Below are 22,112 nucleotides of genomic sequence, written 5' to 3'. Positions count from 1 at the left end.
TTATTTAGGGAGAAAAAAAAAATCCAAACCTACATGGCCCTGTGTGAAAAAGTAATTGCCCCCTGAACCTAATAACTGGTTGGGCCACCCTTAGCAGCAATAACTGCAATCAAGCGTTTGCGATAACTTGCAATGAGTCTTTTACAGCGCTCTGAAGGAATTTTGGCCCACTCATCTTTGCAAAATTGTTGTAATTCAGCTTTATTTGAGGGTTTTCTAGCATGAACCGCCTTTTTAAGGTCATGCCATAGCATCTCAATTGGATTCAGGTCAGGACTTTGACTAGGCCACTCCAAAGTCTTCATTTTGTTTTTCTTCAGCCATTCAGAGGTGGATTTGCTGGTGTGTTTTGGGTCATTGTCCTGTTGCAGCACCCAAGATCGCTTCAGCTTGAGTTGACGAACAGATGGCCGGACATTCTCCTTCAGGATTTTTTGGTAGACAGTAGAATTCATGGTTCCATCTATCACAGCCAGCCTTCCAGGTCCTGAAGCAGCAAAACAACCCCAGACCATCACACTACCACCACCATATTTTACTGTTGGTATGATGTTCTTTTTCTGAAATGCTGTGTTCCTTTTACGCCAGATGTAACGGGACATTTGCCTTCCAAAAAGTTCAACTTTTGTCTCATCAGTCCACAAGGTATTTTCCCAAAAGTCTTGGCAATCACTGAGATGTTTCTTAGCAAAATTGAGACGAGCCCTAATGTTCTTTATGCTTAACAGTGGTTTGCGTCTTGGAAATCTGCCATGCAGGCCGTTTTTGCCCAGTCTCTTTCTTATGGTGGAGTCGTGAACACTGACCTTAATTGAGGCAAGTGAGGCCTGCAGTTCTTTAGACGTTGTCCTGGGGTCTTTTGTGACCTCTCGGATGAGTCGTCTCTGCGCTCTTGGGGTAATTTTGGTCGGCCGGCCACTCCTGGGAAGGTTCACCACTGTTCCATGTTTTTGCCATTTGTGGATAATGGCTCTCACTGTGGTTCGCTGGAGTCCCAAAGCTTTAGAAATGGCTTTATAACCTTTACCAGACTGATAGATCTCAATTACTTCTGTTCTCATTTGTTCCTGAATTTCTTTGGATCTTGGCATGATGTCTAGCTTTTGAGGTGCTTTTGGTCTACTTCTCTGTGTCAGGCAGCTCCTATTTAAGTGATTTCTTGATTGAAACAGGTGTGGCAGTAATCAGGCCTGGGGGTGGCTACGGAAATTGAACTCAGGTGTGATACACCACAGTTAGGTTATTTTTTAACAAGGGGGCAATTACTTTTTCACACAGGGCCATGTAGGTTTGGATTTTTTTTCTCCCTAAATAATAAAAACCATCATTTAAAAACTGCATTTTGTGTTTACTTGTGTTATATTTGACTAATGGTTAAATGTGTTTGATGATCAGAAACATTTTGTGTGACAGACATGCAAAAGAATAAGAAATCAGGAAAGGGGCAAATAGTTTTTCACGCCACTGTATATTGAGCCCGCAACTTGGGAAAGGAAAGGCGCACCCCAGGGACAGAGGGCCGATTGATGTATTCACACACACCCCCCCCCCCCCCATAACACGAGACCCGTACACCGTGGAATGACAGGGTGACTGACGTAAATTCTGGAGACTCCTTCGGACCTCCCCCTGAAGAGTTTCTTGGCAGCGTTGATCTCGCCACTGGAGGCACAACACAATTTTCCGCCCCAGGAGTTTAGTTTGATCATTTATATATTCTTTTATTATCTCCTGGAAGCTGCTGATCCGAGCCCGCAAGGCATCTTCGCGCCCAAGCACACTTTCAGCAACCTCGCGGACTTTCTTATCCAGCCAGGTGAGTTGTTGTGCCAAATCTTCCCACAGAGGCGAGACATCCTCCAGGCATTCCTCCTCAGGTCCATGGTGATCGTCGAGGTACAGCGACTGCAATGAATCCACCACCTCCTGCACCGATGAACACGCTCTGACCATGACGTGCTGCCCCCCGGCTACTCCTTCCTCACACTGCGGCGAAGCAATGGTGTCGTCCTGCTTGGGACACACTACAGACATGTTGTCAATAAGGAATAATGTTTAAAGGCAGACAGCGATAGTATTTTTAAAGATTCCTCAGAGAGGGCACCACTTATGTAACGGCCAACCCCTTATCCAGCCGGCAGCTACACTTTCAAGACCTGTGGCCTGGATAAATTACTGAGATGAATCTTGTATATCAAGCCGTACCTCTAACAAATAAAAGTTTCCCCACAATTGATGGTTTACACAAGCACGCAAAAGCAGGTATGTCAAATAAGTGAATATATTAAATGGAACACAACAAAACACTACTGCACATTCCCCACGTAGAAAAAATATATACGTATGTCCCTCCACCAAAGCAACAATATGGCAACACCCTATATATACACAATAACAAACCCTCCCTTGTCCCAGTAACATGTAACAAACACAAGATACAAATAACAATGAATGAATACGGAAAATGCCAGTGATAGTGAACTTGAGTCCGAGCATACAACTGTCCTGAATATGGATGACTGGTCAACAGATAAGTGATGCATTTGATTTTCCTGGAAAAAATGGAGCAACCTCACCGTGAATCCTCGGCATATGGTGGATGATGTAGTCCAACCCCGGGGTTTCTGGTGATGATTGAATTGAAGTAAGTCCGGCAGAATGAAAAAACAAAATGGTTACAAAAGCGTGATGTGGAAAACAGCAGGTAAAGTTGGTTCATTGTCGTGAAAATGTAATCTCCGTCTTTCTCCTCTCTCTCAGTCTGTTCCTTCCCAATTGTTTATATAGTAATAAGCCAGATGTAACTGATTGATTGTAAACAGGTGTTTTCCATCTTGGGGCTGCGGCCCCTTTCCATCATCCATCCCCCCCTGTATCTACGGGGATGACATTCACTGACACACACATAAACAGCAAAAGGGACAATGGAAACAAAACGCACTCAGTACAAACATTGAACAACACTATTACTATGTAGCCCCGCTACAGACTGATGTCTTATTTTAAAAGTAGTATCTAAATTACTTTCTACATGAATAACTTTTATAGTTAACTCAATCTCAACTCATTTAAATGAGCAGTACTTCATAATATACAGTACCAACCACCTGAGAAGCTGCATTGGTCTTTGTCTGGGGTTAATTTCTATCACTGTAGCTTTAGTTTGCATTGCAGTTTAATTTTGTCTCCTAAAGGTTAGTTGGAAAGTTATGAGTAAAATCCTGCTCTGTTGTACTTTTCTAGTCACATATATTAAGTTCTGCCTTTTTAGTAGTTTATGGATACCTGAAACTTGAAGTATTGAAGAAAACTTCTTAAAATCAAAATGTATTTTAATTAAATTGTATTTAATTGTGTGCTTGTTCATTTAAAATTCTGCAAAAATTGCATTGTATAAAACCACCACTAAGGTGCAAGGTTTGTGTTCCCCTTCCAATAGTTACTACATTGTTAATTCCATCTTTGCTGCATTTATTATCCTTCATGCAAAATGCCATCCTGGATTTAAAATGGAATTTGTGGAGGGTGCCAAAATGAACATTCGTAATATAGACATATACATTTGGTATAAAGCACTTCATTCATTTACTGGGTCGCTGTAGAAACCTTTGGTTTCAATGTACATTTCTAAAATGGCAATTCAGACTGCCTGAATACTGACTTTGTGTTTATGGTGCTGTCAGGTTTCTCTTTACTTTTTATGCAGATGACCTGTCAAGTTTATATAAAATATATACTAGCTGTGTTACCTGGTAAATTTTGTTAGATAATGGGCCTTAGTTATAGTGCCATCAGTTAATCGGATGCATCATAAATAGTATATAACCAAGTACTTTATTGTATGCTAATATTATTAGCAGTATTTTGTAGTGGTTAAGGTTTTGGACCTAGGACTTCACATCCTGGAGGTTGTGGGTTGAAATCCTGTTACTGACACTGTGTGACCATGATCATGTAAATTCACCTTCTCCAATTGGAAACACAAAAGAAATGTAACAAATTGTAACTGAAATGTTGGAAGTTGCCTTAGATAAATACACTAACCAAATAGGCAATAATCATATTATTAGGTCAGTGGGGCTGCTTACTCTTGAACATGCTATATACAGTTACACATGATTAAAACATTCTTGTATTAGATCAATTTCTGCTTTTCCTAGTGACTTGACCTTTGTTGATGGTTATAACAAAACAGTTTTACCGGAAAGTGTATTGTTTTGAATTGAAACACGTAATCAGTATGAATAATGTGACACAAGTGTATATTAATATTATTATTAGATGTGTACAATTTTCACTTGTTTACATTGTTTACTCAAGTGTTTCTTTTCAGATTTTTTGTCAGTTTTATGCTCATGCTTGTATTTTTTTGCCATAGTCATAGGCAGACAATAAAGTTCAAACACTGAATTATGTTTTACTTAACTTATTACAAACAGCAATAATGTTTACAGGCTGCACATTTAAGTATCCCTTGGAATGAACTGAATCTGTTTACTGATGGGGTTGTTTTTTCTAGGGCTTGAAGTAGAAGAAAGTAACTGCTAGTACTTTGTTTTGGAGGCAGGGGTTGTGTCCCTCTTTCAGATATGCAGATACAAATGTACATTGTCGTATTTTGGTTTCTGAGTTGCACAAAGAAATCGCATTGTAACTTTATTCATTGTCAGGGTTTTATTCACACAGCAACTCTGACAACTTCTTAGTTGTTTTGCTCCATTGGCAGACCCTACAGTTTAAGGAGCAGAACAGTAGGCAGGAGGGTAGCCGTAGGTGGTCTGCATGGAATAGGGAACAAAATTCTGGGTGAGTGAGCTGGCTTTAAACCCATATATGACTTACACGCTATTGAGTGCAGATGATCCTGTACAAGTAAACTTTTGAGCTGTTTAATACTGTGTTACCTCTGTGTATTGCAGAACTAAAGTGCAGTACAATCAGTCATAATATGTAAAGATTTTTTGAGAGTGGTAAGAGGTTGGAGGGTATATCCCTGTTCAGAGTAAGCAGATGAGCATGTAAATGATTTTGGAGGGCAGGGTGGGAATATATATTACAATGGAGTAGTTTGTAAGGTATCTGTCAAGTTTAAAATTATGCTTTCTGTCCACTTTGTCTTGGATCCGAATACGGCACTTTTCGCCGAAACTCTCTCCCTTTACCTCTTTGTTTCTAATGAAGCAACGCAAATTCTGTCAGCCATAGTGACCTTCCTTGGAGCTTTATAGCATGCTTGCTGACTATTGAGCTTCGTTTCTTTCTTGAACTTCAGTAAAGTTTCTCTTTCCATTTTATACATGACTGTTTACACTAAATATGATTATGTCTGTTTTTTCCTGTCCAGGATACTGTCTCTTCTTCAGCATTCCATCCACCCTTTTGTATTGTTTTGTTGTCAATCACTTCTGCTGTGTTTTTATTTGCATAAAGCCCCTGTCAGTGCAAAATGGAGCATATAAGTTGGCATACAATTAATAAATATTGACAAATTAAAATTTAGTGGCAAATTTTTAAAAAAAAATCCAGCTAATTTTCTTTTCTCTACCATCAAATTTCAATCAAATCTGTCAAGGAATATTTGAGATTTGGGGTATTCAGTTTTTTTGTTTTGTGTGTGGGTGTTACTACTAAATATTGACATTTCGAAAAGTCCTTTTATAACACATACCTAATACCCTAGATGTGCAGTTGTGCCAGATTTCAGCTTTTTAACTAAAGTGTTTTGTTGATGAGTGAGTGAAGGAATGAGTCAGTCAACTTTGCATTATATGTATAAAAACAAATTAACATTTAAATCACCTAGTTTAGTTTTGTGTATTTGCAAAACAGTGCCAAGTGAATCTTGCAATTTGCCTTGATGAGGTAAATTTAAATTGATTTTCAATGTTCATTTGATACTTGATACTTGGTACTTGAAGCTTGGTGGCACAGTTAGAGATTCATAGTATATTAGTTCTGCTGTCTCAAAATGCAGAGTCCCTGTTCAAATTCCAGCTTACATACTGCTTATATAGAGTCTGTACAGTCTACACATATCAACATGAGATTTTCCTCTTATATGTCTAACTATGTGTATGTTACTTTAGTTGACCTTGTATAAGTGTGCCCTGTGACTGACAATCAGCCATTGAAGGATTAGTTCCTGTATTGCAACGTCTGCTGATGGGGTAAACTCTACCTAGGTGACTCTGAACTGAATTAAGCAGGTTGGATGATGAATAAATTAAGCTCTATGCTTCTGTTCCCAAAATAGCTTAGATGTCAGCTTCTCTATACTGTAAGATGTAAAGATTTAAGTGCTCTACTTGTTAGGCATTTAGGTTCTTTCCTGGTATGAGCTACCTTAGAAATTCAAAAAAAACTGTATATTCCAACTTTCAAAAAAAAAAAAAAAAAAGTACAGCTATGTTCCTAACTGATTTGCCCTTATTTACAAAATATGCAGTATGTATTGTATATCAATATGTAGATAATATACACACACACACATATATATATATATATATATATAGATACTGGTCCTGCTGATGGGTTAAGAACCTTCTATGGCCCTGTCCAGCTCTCTTAGAGTAACTGCCTGTCTCCTGGAATTTCCTCCATGCCCTTGAGACTGTGCTGGGAGACACCACAAACCTTCTGGCAATGGCACGTATTGATGTGCCATCCTGGAGAAGTTGGACTACCTGTGCAACCTCTGTAGGGTCCAGGTATCGCTTCATGCTACCAGTAGTGACACTGACCATAGCCAATTGTAAAACTATGAAAAAACAGTCAGAACAGACGAGGTGGGAAAAATATCAGTTGCCTCCACCTGTTAAACCATTCCTTTTTTGAGCGTCGTCTCATTGTTGCCCCTCTACTGCACTAGTTGTTAATTTCATTAACACCAAAGCAGCTGAAACTGATTAACAACATGCTCACCTGCATGTCCTCTCTCACCACATCCATAAACCTTCGCTTAGGCCTTCCTCTTTTCCTCTTCCCTGGCAGCTTTATCCTTAACATCCTTCTCCCAATATACCCAGCATCTCTACTCTGCACATGTCCAAACCAACACAATCTCGCCTCTCCGACTTTGTCTCCCAACCGTCCAACTTGAGCCGACCCTCTAATGTACTTATTTATAATTCTATCCATTCTCGTCACACCCAGTGCAAATCTTATCATCTTTAACTCTGCTATCTCCAGCTCTGTCTTCTGCTTTCTGGTCAGTGCCACAGTCTCCAACCCATATAACATAGCTGGTCTCACTACCATCCTGTAGACTGTAGAAAGATCCCTTTCACTCTTGCTGATACCCATCTGTCACAAATTACTCCTGACACTCTTCTCCACCCATTCTACCCTGCCTGCACTCTCTTTTTCACCTCTTTTCCACAATCCCCATTACTCTGTACTGTTGATCCCAAGTATTTAAACTCATCCACCTTCACCAACTCCATTCCCTGCATCCTCACCATTCCACTGACCTCCCTCTCATTTACACACATGTATTCTGTCTTGTTCCTACTGACCTTCATTCCTCTCCTCTCTAGAACATATCTCCACCTTTCCAGGGTCTCCTCAACCTGCTCCCTACTATCGCAACAGATCACAATGTCATCAGCAAACATCATAGTCCACGGGGACTCTTGTCTAATCTCGTCTGTCAACCTGTCCATCACCATTGCAAATAAGAAAGGGCTCAGAGACGATCCCTGATGTAATCCCACCTCCAACTTGAATGCATCCGTTACTCCTACCGCAGACCTCACCACTGTCACACTTCCCTCGTACATATCCTGTACAACTCTTACATACTTCTGTGTCACTCCCGACTTCCTCATACAGTACCACAGCTCCTCTTGAGGCACCCTGTCATATGCTTTCTCCAGGAACACAAAGACGCAATGCAGCTCCTTCTGGCCATCTCTAAACTTCTCCATCAACATCCTCAGAGTAAACATTGCATCTGTGGTGCTCTTTCTTGGCATGAAACCATACTGCTGCTCACTAATCATCACCTCACTTCTTAACCTAGCTTCCACTACTCTTTCCCAAAACTTCATGCTGTGGCTCATCAATTTTATTCCCCTGTAGTTACTACAGTCCTGCACATCCCCCTTATTCTTAAATATTGGCACCAGTACACTTCTTCTCCACTCCTCAGGCATCCTCTCACTTTCTAAGATTCCATTAAACAATCTGGTTAAAAACTGCACTGCCATCTCTCCTAAACACTCCCATGCTTCCACAGGTGTGTCATCTGGACCAATGGCCTTTCCATATTTCATCCTCTTCATAGCTGTCCTTACTTCCTCCTTGCTAATCCGTTTCACTTCCTGATTCACTATCTCCACATCATCCAACCTCTTCTCTCTCTCGTTCTCTACATTCATCAGCCTCTCAAAGTACTCTTTCCATCAGCTCAACACACTCTCCTCGCTTGTGAGTACGTTTCCATCTTTATCCTTTATCACCCTAAGCTGCTGCACATCTTTCCCAGCTCGGTCCCTCTGTCTAGCCAATCGGTACAGGTCCTTTTCTCCCTCCTTAGTGTCCAACCTCTCTCTTCTCCTTGTGCCTTATCTCCTTGTACTCTGGTCTACTTTCTGCATCTCTCTGACTATCCCACTTCTTCTTTGCCATCCTCTTCCTCTGTATACTCTCCTGTATTTCCAAATTCCACCACCAGGTTTCCTTTTCCTCCTTCCTCTTTCCAGATGTCACGCCAAGCACCCTTCTTGCTGTCACCCTTACTACATCTGCTGTAGTTTCCCAGCTGTCTGGTAACTCTTCTCTACCACCCAGTGCCTGTCCCACCTCCTCCCTAAACTCAACCTTGCAGTCTTCTTTTTTCAGCTTCCACCATTTGATCCTTGGTTCTGCCCTCACTATCTTCCTCTTCTTGATCTCCAACGTCATCCTACAGACCACCATCCTATGCTGCTTAACTACACTTTCCCCTGCCACCACATTGCAGTCTTCAATCTCCTTCAGATCAACTCTTCTGCATAGGATGTAATCTATCTGTGTGCATCTTCCTCCACTCTTGTACATAACCCTATGTTCCTCCCTCTTCTTAAAATACGTATTCACCACAGCCATGTCCATCCTTTTGGCAAAATCCACTATCCTCTGACCTTCTTCATTCCTCTCCTTGACACCATACCTACCCATCACCTCCTCATCTCCACTGTTCCCTTCACCAACATGCACATTGAAATCCACTCCAGTCACCACTTTCTGTCCCTTGGGTACACTGTTCATCACTTCATCCAACTCACTCCAAAAACCTCTTCCACACCCATTGCACACCCAACTTGCGGTGCTTATGCACTAACAACATTCATCATCACACCTCCAATTTCCAGATTCATAATCATTACTCTGCCTGACACTCTTTTCACCTCCAAAACACTCTTGACATACTGTTCCTTCAGAATAACTCCTACTCCATTTCTCCTCCCATCCATACCATGATAGAACAATTTGAATTCACCTCCGATCCACCTGGCCTTACTCCCCTTCCATTTAGTCTCTTGTACACCCAATATATCAACCTTCCTTCTCTCCATCATATCTGCTAACTCTCTTCCCTTACCAGTCATACTGCCAACATTCAAAGTTCCTACCCTCAGTTCCACTCTCTTTACTTTCCTCCTCTCCTATTGTTTCCAGACACATCTCCCCCCTTTTCTTCTCCGGCCAACAGTAGCTCAATTTCTGCCAGCACCCTGTTGGCTAACAGTACTGGTGGCGGTTGTTGTTAACCCGGGGCTCGACCGATCCGGTATGGAAATTTGTATTGTTGTCCGCATATTGATTTGGCAAAATTTTACACCAGATGCCCTTCTTGACGTAACCCTCCCAATTTATCCGGGCTTGGGACCGACACAAAGAAACACACTGGTTTGTGTATCCCTTGTGGCTGGGTTACACACACATATATATGGATACATATATTGACATAGCACACTGTGTAGCACTAACCAAAAAAAAGAATATATACTGTAAACTGAAACCTCTTTTGCAGAGATGTAAAACTAAGCCATTGCTCAACAAATTTGTTAATGTTTTATATTCATTCCATGCATCCATTGTATGAACCTAATTTAGAGCCTAATCTAGAAGAATCAGGAGTTAGGGAAGAGAAAACACAATATGAGAGTATGTTAAAACCTGCTTAGATACTGAGCATTGCTCAAGTGCCCAGCAAAATCATAACTTAATTTTGGATCCTATTACAGGAGAATGCTGTTCTTATTTTATATTTGTATGATGTTCCTGGTGCATAAGCAAAGTGTCAACCTCGAACATAGCCATATATTTTTTACAAAGCCAAAGGTGCAATAATGTATTTTAGTGATATACTTTAGAGGTGCTTTTAAAGGGCACCCATTTGAAAGGTTTATGCCATGAAGTAGTAGTATTATAGCATTTTGGTATCTAGATGTTTTTATTATAACACATGGCCACAACTATAAGATGGGAACAGGTAAGCATTGCAGTCTATGCTTCTTTACAACTAAGCTGGCAATACATCAGTGTCATGAGCTTTGGAACTTAGAAATCCTGTATGAGGATGCCAGTTTGTAGCAGAACTTACTCACTGACAGCCACATCCTGGACCAAGAGTGAATTATTTATTGAACTGGCAGCGAAAGTAGTCTTCATGTCATTGGGATGTGGGAAAAACCCAGAATACTCAAAGAATTAAATAAATTAACAAAGTCACACAGACACAAGGAAAACACTACAGGCATTATGTCACATTCAGCATTGATTCATGACTCCATCAACCATCATTTTCTAAAGTAAAGATGACAAAGGCACAGCTATAGTGTTTATAATTTGCAATTTGATTATGCAATGTGCAGTTTGTTCTTGAAATCACCCACTGTTCTACCATTTGCAGCAGACATTTCAGGTGTCACAAGTGCCAACCCCTACATAATTTTACCTTTCATTTAAAACATATATGGCCCCTTCTGGAAGTTTATGCTAAATTGAAAAATTGAACTTTAAGCAATAACACCACATGGTATGCTGTTCATTGAAACTAAACATAGGAAACACTTTCTATAAGATCAGATTGGTATCTGTTCACCAAATGCATTTTCATTCCTAGGCAACTGTACAGACATTTTTTAAGCAGTTAAGCTCAGTTTTATAAGCTAGAATGTAGAAATAAAGGGTAAAAGATTATTTACAAAAATGTATGTTTTATTTTTTTTATTTCTAAGTAAAAAGAATTGCATCAGAACTTTATTTCAATATGTACAATTTTTTTTTTAATTAAAAAAACGTAATGGTATTTTTTTGCATTTCTTGTAGCACGCAATTACATGACTAGTTGGACTTCTTATTTATACTAGGAATAGCTGGAATCTATTTATTTCATACTCCTCAACTTGTAATTCTCAGTGCGTCCTTGGATCATTAAGTTTGTACTATCGTTTATAGAAATCAGAGTTAATAATAATAATTCATTACATTAATTACTGTGCAATTATAATTTGTAACACACAGAAATAGCATCATAACGTCTTTCCATTGGCAAATTAAGTATTTGTTTAGTCTTTTGACAAAATACCCTTCCTTAATGTAAATGCATGAGTGTATGATGATTTATGTGTTCCAGCAGTCCATTTTCTTTACCGACTTAGTCCAATACAGTCCAATTGCCTAATCAGATATTAAGAAAACGTCGTAATACTGTACACAATGATTGGGGTAAAAATTGATCTTCTGTCCTTGAAAGTTTAAGGTAGTAGTGCTAACCACTATACTACAATGCCTCTGTGTAAGTTTTTTAAGATTTATTTGATATTTCCTACTAAATTTTAACAATAAATTACCACTAGATGTATAATTATTTTTACAGATTTGCCTTTAAACCTGCTTTCCCTTTCAGAGTATTTACAGTTAATATTTGAAAAGCTGGTCAAATTAGAAAGTGCTTTTCACAAGGCCATACCTAAATGTATTACGCTTCTAAAAGAAACTGAGTCCTGCTAAAGAAAAATCAATAGAGTTATTTAGGTGGGTTCACTCTATGCTAGGCTGAATTAGTTTATAGAAAATTGACTGATTAAAATAGAAACATTGGGGGATATAAATAAATCAAAAGAACTTTAAATTGCTATGAAAAGGTCAAGTGAAAGAAGTCAGATATTGCAAACACTGATCAAAGAGGGAAACTTATCGAGGATAACAGATCAATATCAGATTACTTAATCAACCTCTCCTGGCATCTGACAAAAGATGTTAAACATAAATTCATCAGAAGTGAAGTAAGCCTTAATTAATTTCTGATGCGCATTGGTAATACATTTCAGGCAGATTTCAACTGCAACTACTAGTTGAAACTTGAGTGTTGCAATCCTTTCTTTGCTTGCATCCATCTGCTTGCCAGTCTTCAGAAACTTTCACCTTTAAAGTGGACACGAGTTTGAGCCCCGACATGTCAGATGGATCAATTAGCAACTTCAACACAAGTGACTTTCGGTGAATGTGGAGATGGCAGGAGATTAGGTACAGTTGGGGTCACAGCAGAAGGTGTTAGGTTTCAACAGATGTTACTTTTCATCTTCTGCATATTATTAACTTGAATTACTAAAACTGTCTTCATAGCTGTCAATTTTGGTTTTTTGACACCTTAAGTTATATTATTTACTTTGAGAACATATTTATTGAACTCTTTAGACCTAGTGAGGTGGTCTTCATTTCATAATGATGCCAACAAAACCACTAACTTATTTTCAGCCTCAACAGTTTCAAAGATGCTGTATTTTTTCATTTTGTTTTGGTAATTTACAATCTTTTTAAGCATCAAACATTGCTTCAACCCAGAGTTATAAAAAAAAAAAATAAAAGCCAAGCAAAGAATTTGGATCTTTATTCTTTAGCAATTAGACTTACAGTAATGCCTTATCTCGCTCAGGGTCACATTCAATATCTTCAGGAATGTTTAGAGGTTGTCAGTTCTGGCACCAACTTATCCTGCAGTCTAAAATGAAGCGTGTGAAAATTCCATCTTTGAAGAAGCCAATTGTTAATAATCCTTTGCTATGTACAAAGCAGTCCCATGCTGTCATTGACATTATAAAATTTTGTTCCTTAATGAGATTGACTTTAGTTACGTTTCATCCTTATTTTGTTTAACTCTTTGTATCTTCTGTACTTAACTGAGTAAAGCAATTTAAAAAAGAGATTTCTTTGAATGGGATATTAGTGCATTCCTTAGACACATTATTAGCCAGGTGTGTTTTTTTTGCTACAGTATAAGCAATGCCACATTTGACAGCAGATCACACACTGTAGGACAATTTTGAAAACCAAAGTGGAAGTGCATTTGATATGAAACAATGAAACACTTTTTGTGTCCAGAAAATTGTGGGATTTTGCATAGCTTTGGCTGCCCTTTTGGTAGAGATAAGACCTTTCCTTTAAGAGATGGTTTGATGAAAAAAACTGAACAGCCAACAAGATTTGGCTAAGTGGGTGTATTTTTTTATTTATTTATTTTTTTAATCCTCATCTTTGGCATTAAGTTCTGTTCGTTTAAGAAAAATTGTTTGTGTATTATAATGAATGGTATCTTCTTATATAATATGCTACCATGGCTGTCCATTTGTCCATCCAGGATTTTAAATCACCTGTAGCTCGCAAATCGTTTGAACTATTGACCTGAAATTTGGTACACACATACTACTTGACGTCTACTATCCACTTTCGGGGTGATGATTGACCTCCAAGGTTATTCCTCTTTTTATTTTTATTTTATTGTAGAATCAACTCTCAGCAGTGGCCAGCACGGCGCCCATGTGGCACATGTGTACGGGCACCATTCTCCTGCCTACCACCTCTCCATCACTTCCCCTACCTCTTCGTATCTTAAATCATTCTTGAGGCAGATTGAAGACTTAAGTGCCAGCTTAAGTGAAAAATTAAAGAAAATGTACTAAGTAATTGCAACACAACTGCGGTGGGTTGACACCCTGACCGAGATTGGTTCCTGCCTTGTGCCCTGTGTTGGCTGGGATTGGCTCCAGCAGACCCCTGTGACCCTGTGTTCGGATTCAGCGGGTTGGATAATGGATGGATGGAATTGCAACACAAACACTGACTTAATCAGTTTTAACACGAAAAGATGCAGACGAAAGAAGACAAGAAGCAGGTTGCTCAACAAGCGCATCAACCTCTGAGCAAACGAATGCTAAACGTACAGAGAAAGAGAATGAAAACTATGAGTCAAGTGTATTCAGTGCACATTATTGTGCAGTGCGCCGTTACTGGTATTATATAATTTATAACTAAAGTAAAAAAAAATTAAAGACAGTTGTAAAATATTTCAACAGAATGTTAACAGAAGAGGGTAAAAATGACACAATTTATGTATTTTGTCCTGTAATGGTCCTGGCCTTATTTATATCAAAGCAGTGAAATAAATGCATTTCTGAAAAAACTCCCACATACACATTCAGGATTCTTATAAATCCTCAGTCAATAGTAGCTGTCGTTCGGGGGAATCAACACAGCTTAAAGATCGCTTACTGGTCATAATGTATATTACAAAACTCACTTGCCATATTTTATCCTGCTCAGTAAAAAAATTCCACCCTACCTACTGTTTAAAGCTGATTCTTCTGCTAGGACGTTGGACATCTATGGGTCTATGGTTCTTGAAGCTGATCCTCCAATTAGCTGCGAACCACCCAGTCTCACTGAGATTGCACTGGTAGTAAGCAAATGGAGGGTAGGGAAAGCTGCAGGGCTCTGTGGTATCTGGGGAGAACTTCTGAAGGCTGTGCTCATGGCATTACAAGCAATTTTTACTTTTATTTAGGAGATGGGGACCATCCAAACTGACTGGAAAATGGGACTTGTCGTCCCTATCTGGAAAGGAAAGGGTGATCACCTGGATTGTGGCAACTACAGGGGGATAACACTTCTCTTGGTGTTGGATAAGGTCCTTGTTAGGGTCATCCTTAATAGGATCTGTGAACACTTGCTCACCTATCTGCAACTGGAGCAGTCTGGTTTTACACCTAAGAGGAATTCCACCAACTGCATCTTGGCACTGAGGATTTTCATTGAGTGCAAACACAAATATCGGCAGAGTTTCTATACAGCCTTTATTGATTTTTGTAAAGTAGCTTCCATCTGCAGCTATAGAAACTACAGTACTTCAGACTGCATTCTCTGTATCATTGCTTACGTACTGCAGTGACTTTAGCTGCAGGTGGAAGCTGCTGTCGCACTTTCCGCAACTGATCTTTTCCTAAATAAGAATTAAATTGTTCATGTCGAGGTTAAAACACGTTAATAAATAATCTAATAAACAGGTTATAATCAAGATTTAAAACAAAGTTAGGATCAGTTCAATAAAAGCCATGAGCCTCAGTGCTTCCTTCCTCACGCTCATCTCCTCTGCTCATGCAAGAATAGTCATCCCACTTTGTCTTGTGTCCCCCACCACAATCCCTTTCTCCCTCCGCCATCGCACACCATCTGTGGGACGTCACTGGAGTGATCAGCCGCTCCTGCTTCTACCTGATGCTCAACAGGGGCTTTCCTGACTGCCTTACCTCATTTCCTTTTCACCTTGATCTTGACATCATCTCTTTCTACCTCCATCTTTTGCTCATTCTCTTCTTCCCCTGTTCTTGATCACAGACCTGTTTTATTTCCAGTAAGTGCCAAACAACCCGTATAGCTTCGAAGTGGAACAGCTGCATTAACTTCCTGTGTGCTTGTTAAATGCAATTGGCAAATTCACTCATCAAGAGTCTCTGTGGTCAGATGCCTGTTCTCTTACGCACCTACACTTGTGGGGTCTGCACAGTCTCACTGCTTTTAAAACTCACACTGCCATAGACCCCTAATGCACCTTACCACAACAGGCTCAACGAATCCACAGGTTAATTAGAAAAGCAGGCTCAGCTATGGGACACATTCCTACTGGAGATAGTAGTGAAGGAGAAAGTTAAAAAAAGAGAGTTCCATTATGAACAAAGCTGCTCATTCTCTCTTTTTGACACACTAGCATCGAGTACTTTTCAGCTAACAGATTATTCAGCTGAAGTGTGTCAAGAAACACTACCATGGCAATACACCATTAGAATGCCTCACTGTGATTGCTCATTTTATCTTTAGCCAAGTCGGAACATTCTTTTTCATTTTCTCTCCTTTTAGTCATTCTGTTGTGTATTTTATAGGGTGTTATTTATTATAACAATATTTATGTATTTAGCCTCTTTTAAAAGTCATATTTCTTTCTTGGGGCAAATAAAATCCTATCTATCTAAGCATGTAAGCAGTAAGGAAATAGTCAGAACAAAACGGTGCAAAAAAGTCTGCAGATCTTGAATTCAAATCTTCTGTTACTTCAGTTTGTGTTAAAAATGACTATAAGTAATGGCAAGTGTAATTACAAACAGAGTTGTAACACATGCCGTCTCTATGCACATAGGTGCATTAAACATTTAAAATTAGTTATCTCTGTATAGCTAAAATGCTTCCTGATTTTTGGGATTAAGACATAATTGCCTATATATTATGATGAGAGCAGAGGTAACGTTTCAGTCACTTACTGTGGTTCATTTATTTTTACAAAGCATTATTACATGGAATAACACTTTCTTAGGCAGCACATCAAACAGATGAAAGGAAAGCTTTGAACCCACTCTGCATGTGACCACTTTTTTTTTTTTTGGCATATAGGTTCTGGAGATCTCTGATCCTAATGTTTGAACTGAGCGTTAACATTAGACCCCAAGAATGTCTGATCCACTGAGACCTTGATTTGCTAAGACAGCAGTTTCTTATGCTGAACCCCAATTCCTCCTTCTGATGTGTATCTTATTTACAGGTGAACGCCCCTACCAGTGTCCATACTGTGACAAGGCTTTCAGCAAGAATGATGGATTGAAAATGCATATACGGACACACACAAGGGTAGGGATTTTTTTTTCTCTATTTTCTAGAAAACTTGTGCTCTGTGTTTAAATATTTCTCAACCCTAGAACTATGATAATAGAAACTATATTTAAAAATCTTGACAATTGTTTTAATAGATGCTGCGGTGACAACTCCTTTAATGGTAATCTTATCAAAAGTGTATTTCTTGTTCTAGAGAATGGTATAATGTACTTTGCAACATAAAAAAATGTACTTTTGTACAACACTCGATATTGTTAAACCAAAACAAAATACTTTTGGAGCAGATGGAGTCTTCATGCATGTTTTGTCCCGGGTATATTACAGTATGTTACCTACCCACTGATCATTCACTTAACAGGTAAGGATCAGTCTCTTGTAATAAATAAATACATAAAAGTGGCCTCTTTCACTTGACTGCAAGATAGCAATACAGGTGAACTTTTGGCATGATTACTGCAGCAAGTGGACACTGTTGTCACTTTTAAATAACACATTAGAATTTGACCTAACTCACCCATACCTTTGTTGGTGTATATTTCTGAGATACAGAAGGCAGGCTAAATGTTGTGTTCAACAACTGGGGGAAAAAAAAAGAAATCCAATTTTGATTAAAGCAATACACAAAAGAAATGTTCTGAATAAATGTTATAATTCTAGGCATTATATTAATTTAACAATAAGGGCAGGTTTTTCTTTTGAGTGTACTGTTTATAGTTAAGATATTTTGTAGGAAATTGTAATTAATTGAAATGTACCCATGATGAACTGAATTATGAACGTGTAAAAATGGAAAAAGTTGAATGTGTGTCTGAGCAATGTGGTCATGTTTTTCCCCTATATACAGTATTTTAATTCAAAAATAAAAATGTAATGTTAACAGATGTGATCAGGTATCTCCTACCCCTATTATAGAAAAAGAGCGACTTTTGTTTAAGTACTAGCTGTGCTACTCGTCTAAGATGGGTTTAAATCTAAGTAATCAATGTAGACCTCAGTGTTAATGTTTGCAGTGCACCATATAGTGCATATGTCTCTGTTATATGCCATTTAGTACGGGATTCATAAAAGCAGTGTTACTGTTTGTGATATACTATCTATTAGAATAACAAACACAGTATATTTTTGTTTATCCTAAAAAGTAGAGCTGTTGATTAATCACCATTACCATGTACAATTAATGTGTTAAAAATGTTTGTGATTCATTTTTTAACACAATCCCTAAATGTGTTATTTAAATTCATTCAATTAATGAAACAACACCAAAAGAACCTAAGTCTATTAATAGCGCTTGATCGTTTCCTGTGTTGTTTCTTAATAATGGCTTTAATCCACACACTCCAGTAGAGTTGCCACTCATCCCTTGTTATATGGGATTGTCCCAAATTGGAATATAAAATACAGTGTACTGTATTGAATCAGTAAGGAACACTATTTGACCCTTATTTTCGTAATCTGTTTCATACATACACTAGCTCTTCAAGGTGCAGAGAATAATGTCAGAACAATTAAAATAAAAACAGTTATACAAGCAAAGTGAATGTGTTTAATTTATGTGTTGCATTAATAGCATTATTGTTGCAGAAGGACAAGAACTCCTTGCCCTCATGTTGCATTTAAATATCTGATGGATAAAAAAAAAAAGTCAAATCACACAGTATAGCACAATGTCCAGAACAAGGCCTTACTTTTAGTAATGTCTGCTAATGCAAGTCTGCCAGTGAAGTAAAAGAGGCAATCGACATTATCGGTCTGAGTGGTAGACAATGTCAGTGGCTCAACCGTGTCCCTGCCAACAAATATGTTTGCTGTGGAACATTTCCATTTGCCCATGGAGGGGTATCTGACCTGAAAGAGCATGGTGTTGGTGCTACCCATGTCTGAGTAGCTAAAGAGAAGATGACTCGATTCCTTTTACCACACTCACACATCCTAACAACACAGACATGGTATGTTGTTGTTTAATTATTTGTAAGATACTTACAGTAGCCTTCATTGGCCTATATTACACTGAAACCAATACAACTGGGCATTAATCAGTGCAAATTGATCAGGCTAATATTTCCATCCATTTGGGCTAAAGGTTAAAATTTATTTTATAATTCATAAATGATGCATTCTATGACAATGTTCAATTTAAAGTATCTAAATAAATAACAAATAACTCTTATCAGATAGATTGTTAGAATTTTTTCAGTCTATTCTTTGTTTTTTTAAAAGCCTATTATACAGTGATCCCTCGCTATATCGCGCTTCGCCTTTCGCGGCTTCACTCCATCGCGGATTTTATATGTAAGCATATTTAAATATATATCGCGGATTTTTCGCTGCTTCACGGGTTTCTGCGGACAATGGGTCTTTTAATTTCTGGTACATGCTTCCTCAGTTGGTTTGCCCAGTTGATTTCATACAAGGGACGCTATTGGCAGATGGCTGAGAAGCTACCCAACTTACTTTCTCTCTCTCTCTCTCTCTCTTGCGCTGACGTAGGGGGGGTGTGAACAGGGGGGCTGTGTGCAGCTGCTTCCTGAAGGACATGCTGCACGGTGCTTCGCATACTTAAAAGCTCAAAGAGCACGCATTGATTTTTGACTTTGTTTTTCTGTGGCTCTCTCTCTGTCTCTTCCTGCTCCTGACGGAGGGGGTGTGAGCTGCCGCCTTCAACAGCTTTGTACCGGCGGTGCTTCGCATACTTAAAAGCCAAAAAGCCCTATTGATTTTTTTTTTGACTGCTTGCTTTGTTCTCACAGTTTAAACTTTTGAAAAAGAGACAAATGTTTGTTTGCAGTGTTTGAATAACGTTCCTGTCTCTCTACAACCTCCTGTGTTTCTGCGCAAATCTGTGACCCAAGCATGACATTCTAAAAATAACCATATAAACATATGATTTCTACTTCGCGGATTTTCCTATTTCGCGGGTGGCTCTGGAACGCAACCCCCGCGATGGAGGAGGGATTACTGTATACATATTTTCAGTCTAATTAATGACTCCAGGTAATGGCGGCTTAGTTGACTTGTGTGTATCACAAAGTTAAGCACAACATGAAGTATAACAATGCTGATTATGCCCAAAACCTGAACCAGGATTTTCTGTTTTTAATATTTAATTGTTTATGTAATTATTAGTACTTGTGGTATATTGTCTTGCAACACAGCAGTCTAGTCTATACTGTATGTATTGGTTTTTCCAAATACCATAACATCCCCCAGCGGATGGGGGTGTTTGCTGGTCGTCAGGCATTGTTTCTGCTACATAACACTGTTCAATAAACTAACTGAAATGATTTAATATGTATAGGCAAGTGATTATTAAAACATTTTATTAGAACTTGTTCACCAAGTTATTTCTGCTCTATAAAAAATATTAATATGCTTTAAGGAAATACAACCCCAAATCAGAAAAAGTTGGGACAGTGTGGAAAATGTGAATAAAAAAAGAAAAAAGCAAGTTATAAATTCTCCTCAAATTTTATTTCATTGCAGACAGTATGAACACAAAATAATTCATGTTTTTTTTTGTCAACATCATTTGATTTGTAAATAAATATCCATTCTTGCCATTCAGGCTTGCAACACATTTCAAAAAAAGTTGGGACAGTACAGCATTTACCACTTTGTACAGTTCCCCTGTCTTTTAACAACACTTAAAAGACATTTAGGCATTGAAGAAATCAAGTGACTAAGTGTTGCAGGTGTTAGTTTGTCCCATTCTTCCTGAAAACAACGTTTTAGGTGCGCAACAGTACGGGGTCTTCGTTGACGCATTTTTCGTTTCAAAATGCGCCAAACATTCTCTATAGGAGACAAATCAGGGCTGCAGGCAGGCCAGTCAAGCATCCGCACCCTCTTCTTATGCAGCCATGCCTTTGTTATGCGCGCAGTATGTGGTTTGGCATTGTCTTGCTGAAATAAGCATGGACGTCCCTGGAAAAGACGTCATCTTGAAGTCAGCATTTGTTCCTCCAAAACTGAGATATACTTCTCAGCATTGATGGTGCCATCGCAGAAGTGCAAGTTACCTTTGCCGAAGGCACTGACACAACCCCATACCATGACAGACCCTGGCTTTTGGACTTGTATCTGGTAACAGTCTGGATGGTCCTTTTCCTCTTTGGTCCGCAGCACACGGCGTCCATTTCTTCCAAAAAAGATGTGAAAAACCGATTCGTCTGACCACAATACATGTTTCCACTGCACAATGGACCATTCCAGATGCCTCCGAGCCCAGAGAAGTTGACGGTGCTTCTGGACACTATTTATGTAGGGCTTCCTTTTGGCACAGTACAGTTTTAGCTGGCATTTCCTAATGTAACTACGTACTGTAGTGCTTGAGAGTGACTTCCTGAAGTAGTCCTGAGCCCACGCAGTTATATCATTTATTGATGAATGACGGTTTTTAATGCAGTGCCGTCTGAGGGCTCCGAGATCACGGCCATTCAGTTTAGGCTTGCACCCTTGGCCTTTGCGCACAGTAATTTCTCCAGATTCCCTGATTCTTTTCACTATGTTATGCACTGTAGAGGGAGAAAAGCCCAAATCTCTTCCTATCTGTCTTTGAGAAACGCTTTTCTTCATCATTTCAAAAATTTTTGCCCGCACTTGTTGGCAAACTGGCGATCCTCTGCCCATCTTTGCTCCTAAAGGAGTAGGCCTTTCCTCGATGCTGCTTTTGTACCGAATCATGATTGCAATCACCTGTTAACATCACCAGTTTCAAATCACATCATTATTTAGTTATTATACCTCATTACTACCCCTTAATTGCCCCCATCCCAACTTTTTTTGGAATGTGTTGCAAGCCTGAATGGCAAGAATGGATATTTATTTACAAATCAAATGATGTTGACAAAAAAAAAAAACATGAATTATTTTGTGTTCATACTGTCTGCAATGAAATAAAATTTGAGGAGAATTTATAACTTGCTTTTTTCTTTTTTTATTCACATTTTCCACACTGTCCCAACTTTTTCTGATTTGGGGTTGTAGGATAAACTGTAATTAATATGCAGTTAATTTAGATTAAAAATGTTAACCGTTTGATTAATCACAATTCATTTTTCAGTTGAACAGCAGCTGTACTAAAAATGCTCATGATACTGTTCATTCCATTATGGTGAGGTTTAGCCCATTTGTGAGCTGTGGTCTTTTAGTCCTGAAGTAAATGATCACTTTATTCTTTTTCTTTCGGA

General features: G+C 38.8%; 1 protein-coding gene across 2 annotated transcripts in view; it reads left to right on the top strand.

Moving 5' to 3' along the window:
- The window catches only part of prdm5 (PR domain containing 5), a 295,484-nt gene that overhangs the window by 227,343 nt on the left and 46,029 nt on the right, over positions 1–22,112 (top strand). For both annotated transcript variants that reach the window (XM_028802172.2, XM_028802169.2), the window contains one exon: positions 16,856–16,941. In XM_028802172.2, the coding sequence (XP_028658005.1) occupies positions 16,856–16,941 (86 nt within the window). The remainder of the gene's footprint in view (positions 1–16,855; positions 16,942–22,112) is intronic.

This window comes from Erpetoichthys calabaricus, chromosome 5 (genome assembly GCF_900747795.2).
Source record: "Erpetoichthys calabaricus chromosome 5, fErpCal1.3, whole genome shotgun sequence".
NCBI classification, from domain to species: domain Eukaryota; kingdom Metazoa; phylum Chordata; class Cladistia; order Polypteriformes; family Polypteridae; genus Erpetoichthys; species Erpetoichthys calabaricus.
This window is presented reverse-complemented; position numbering and strand designations above follow the sequence as displayed.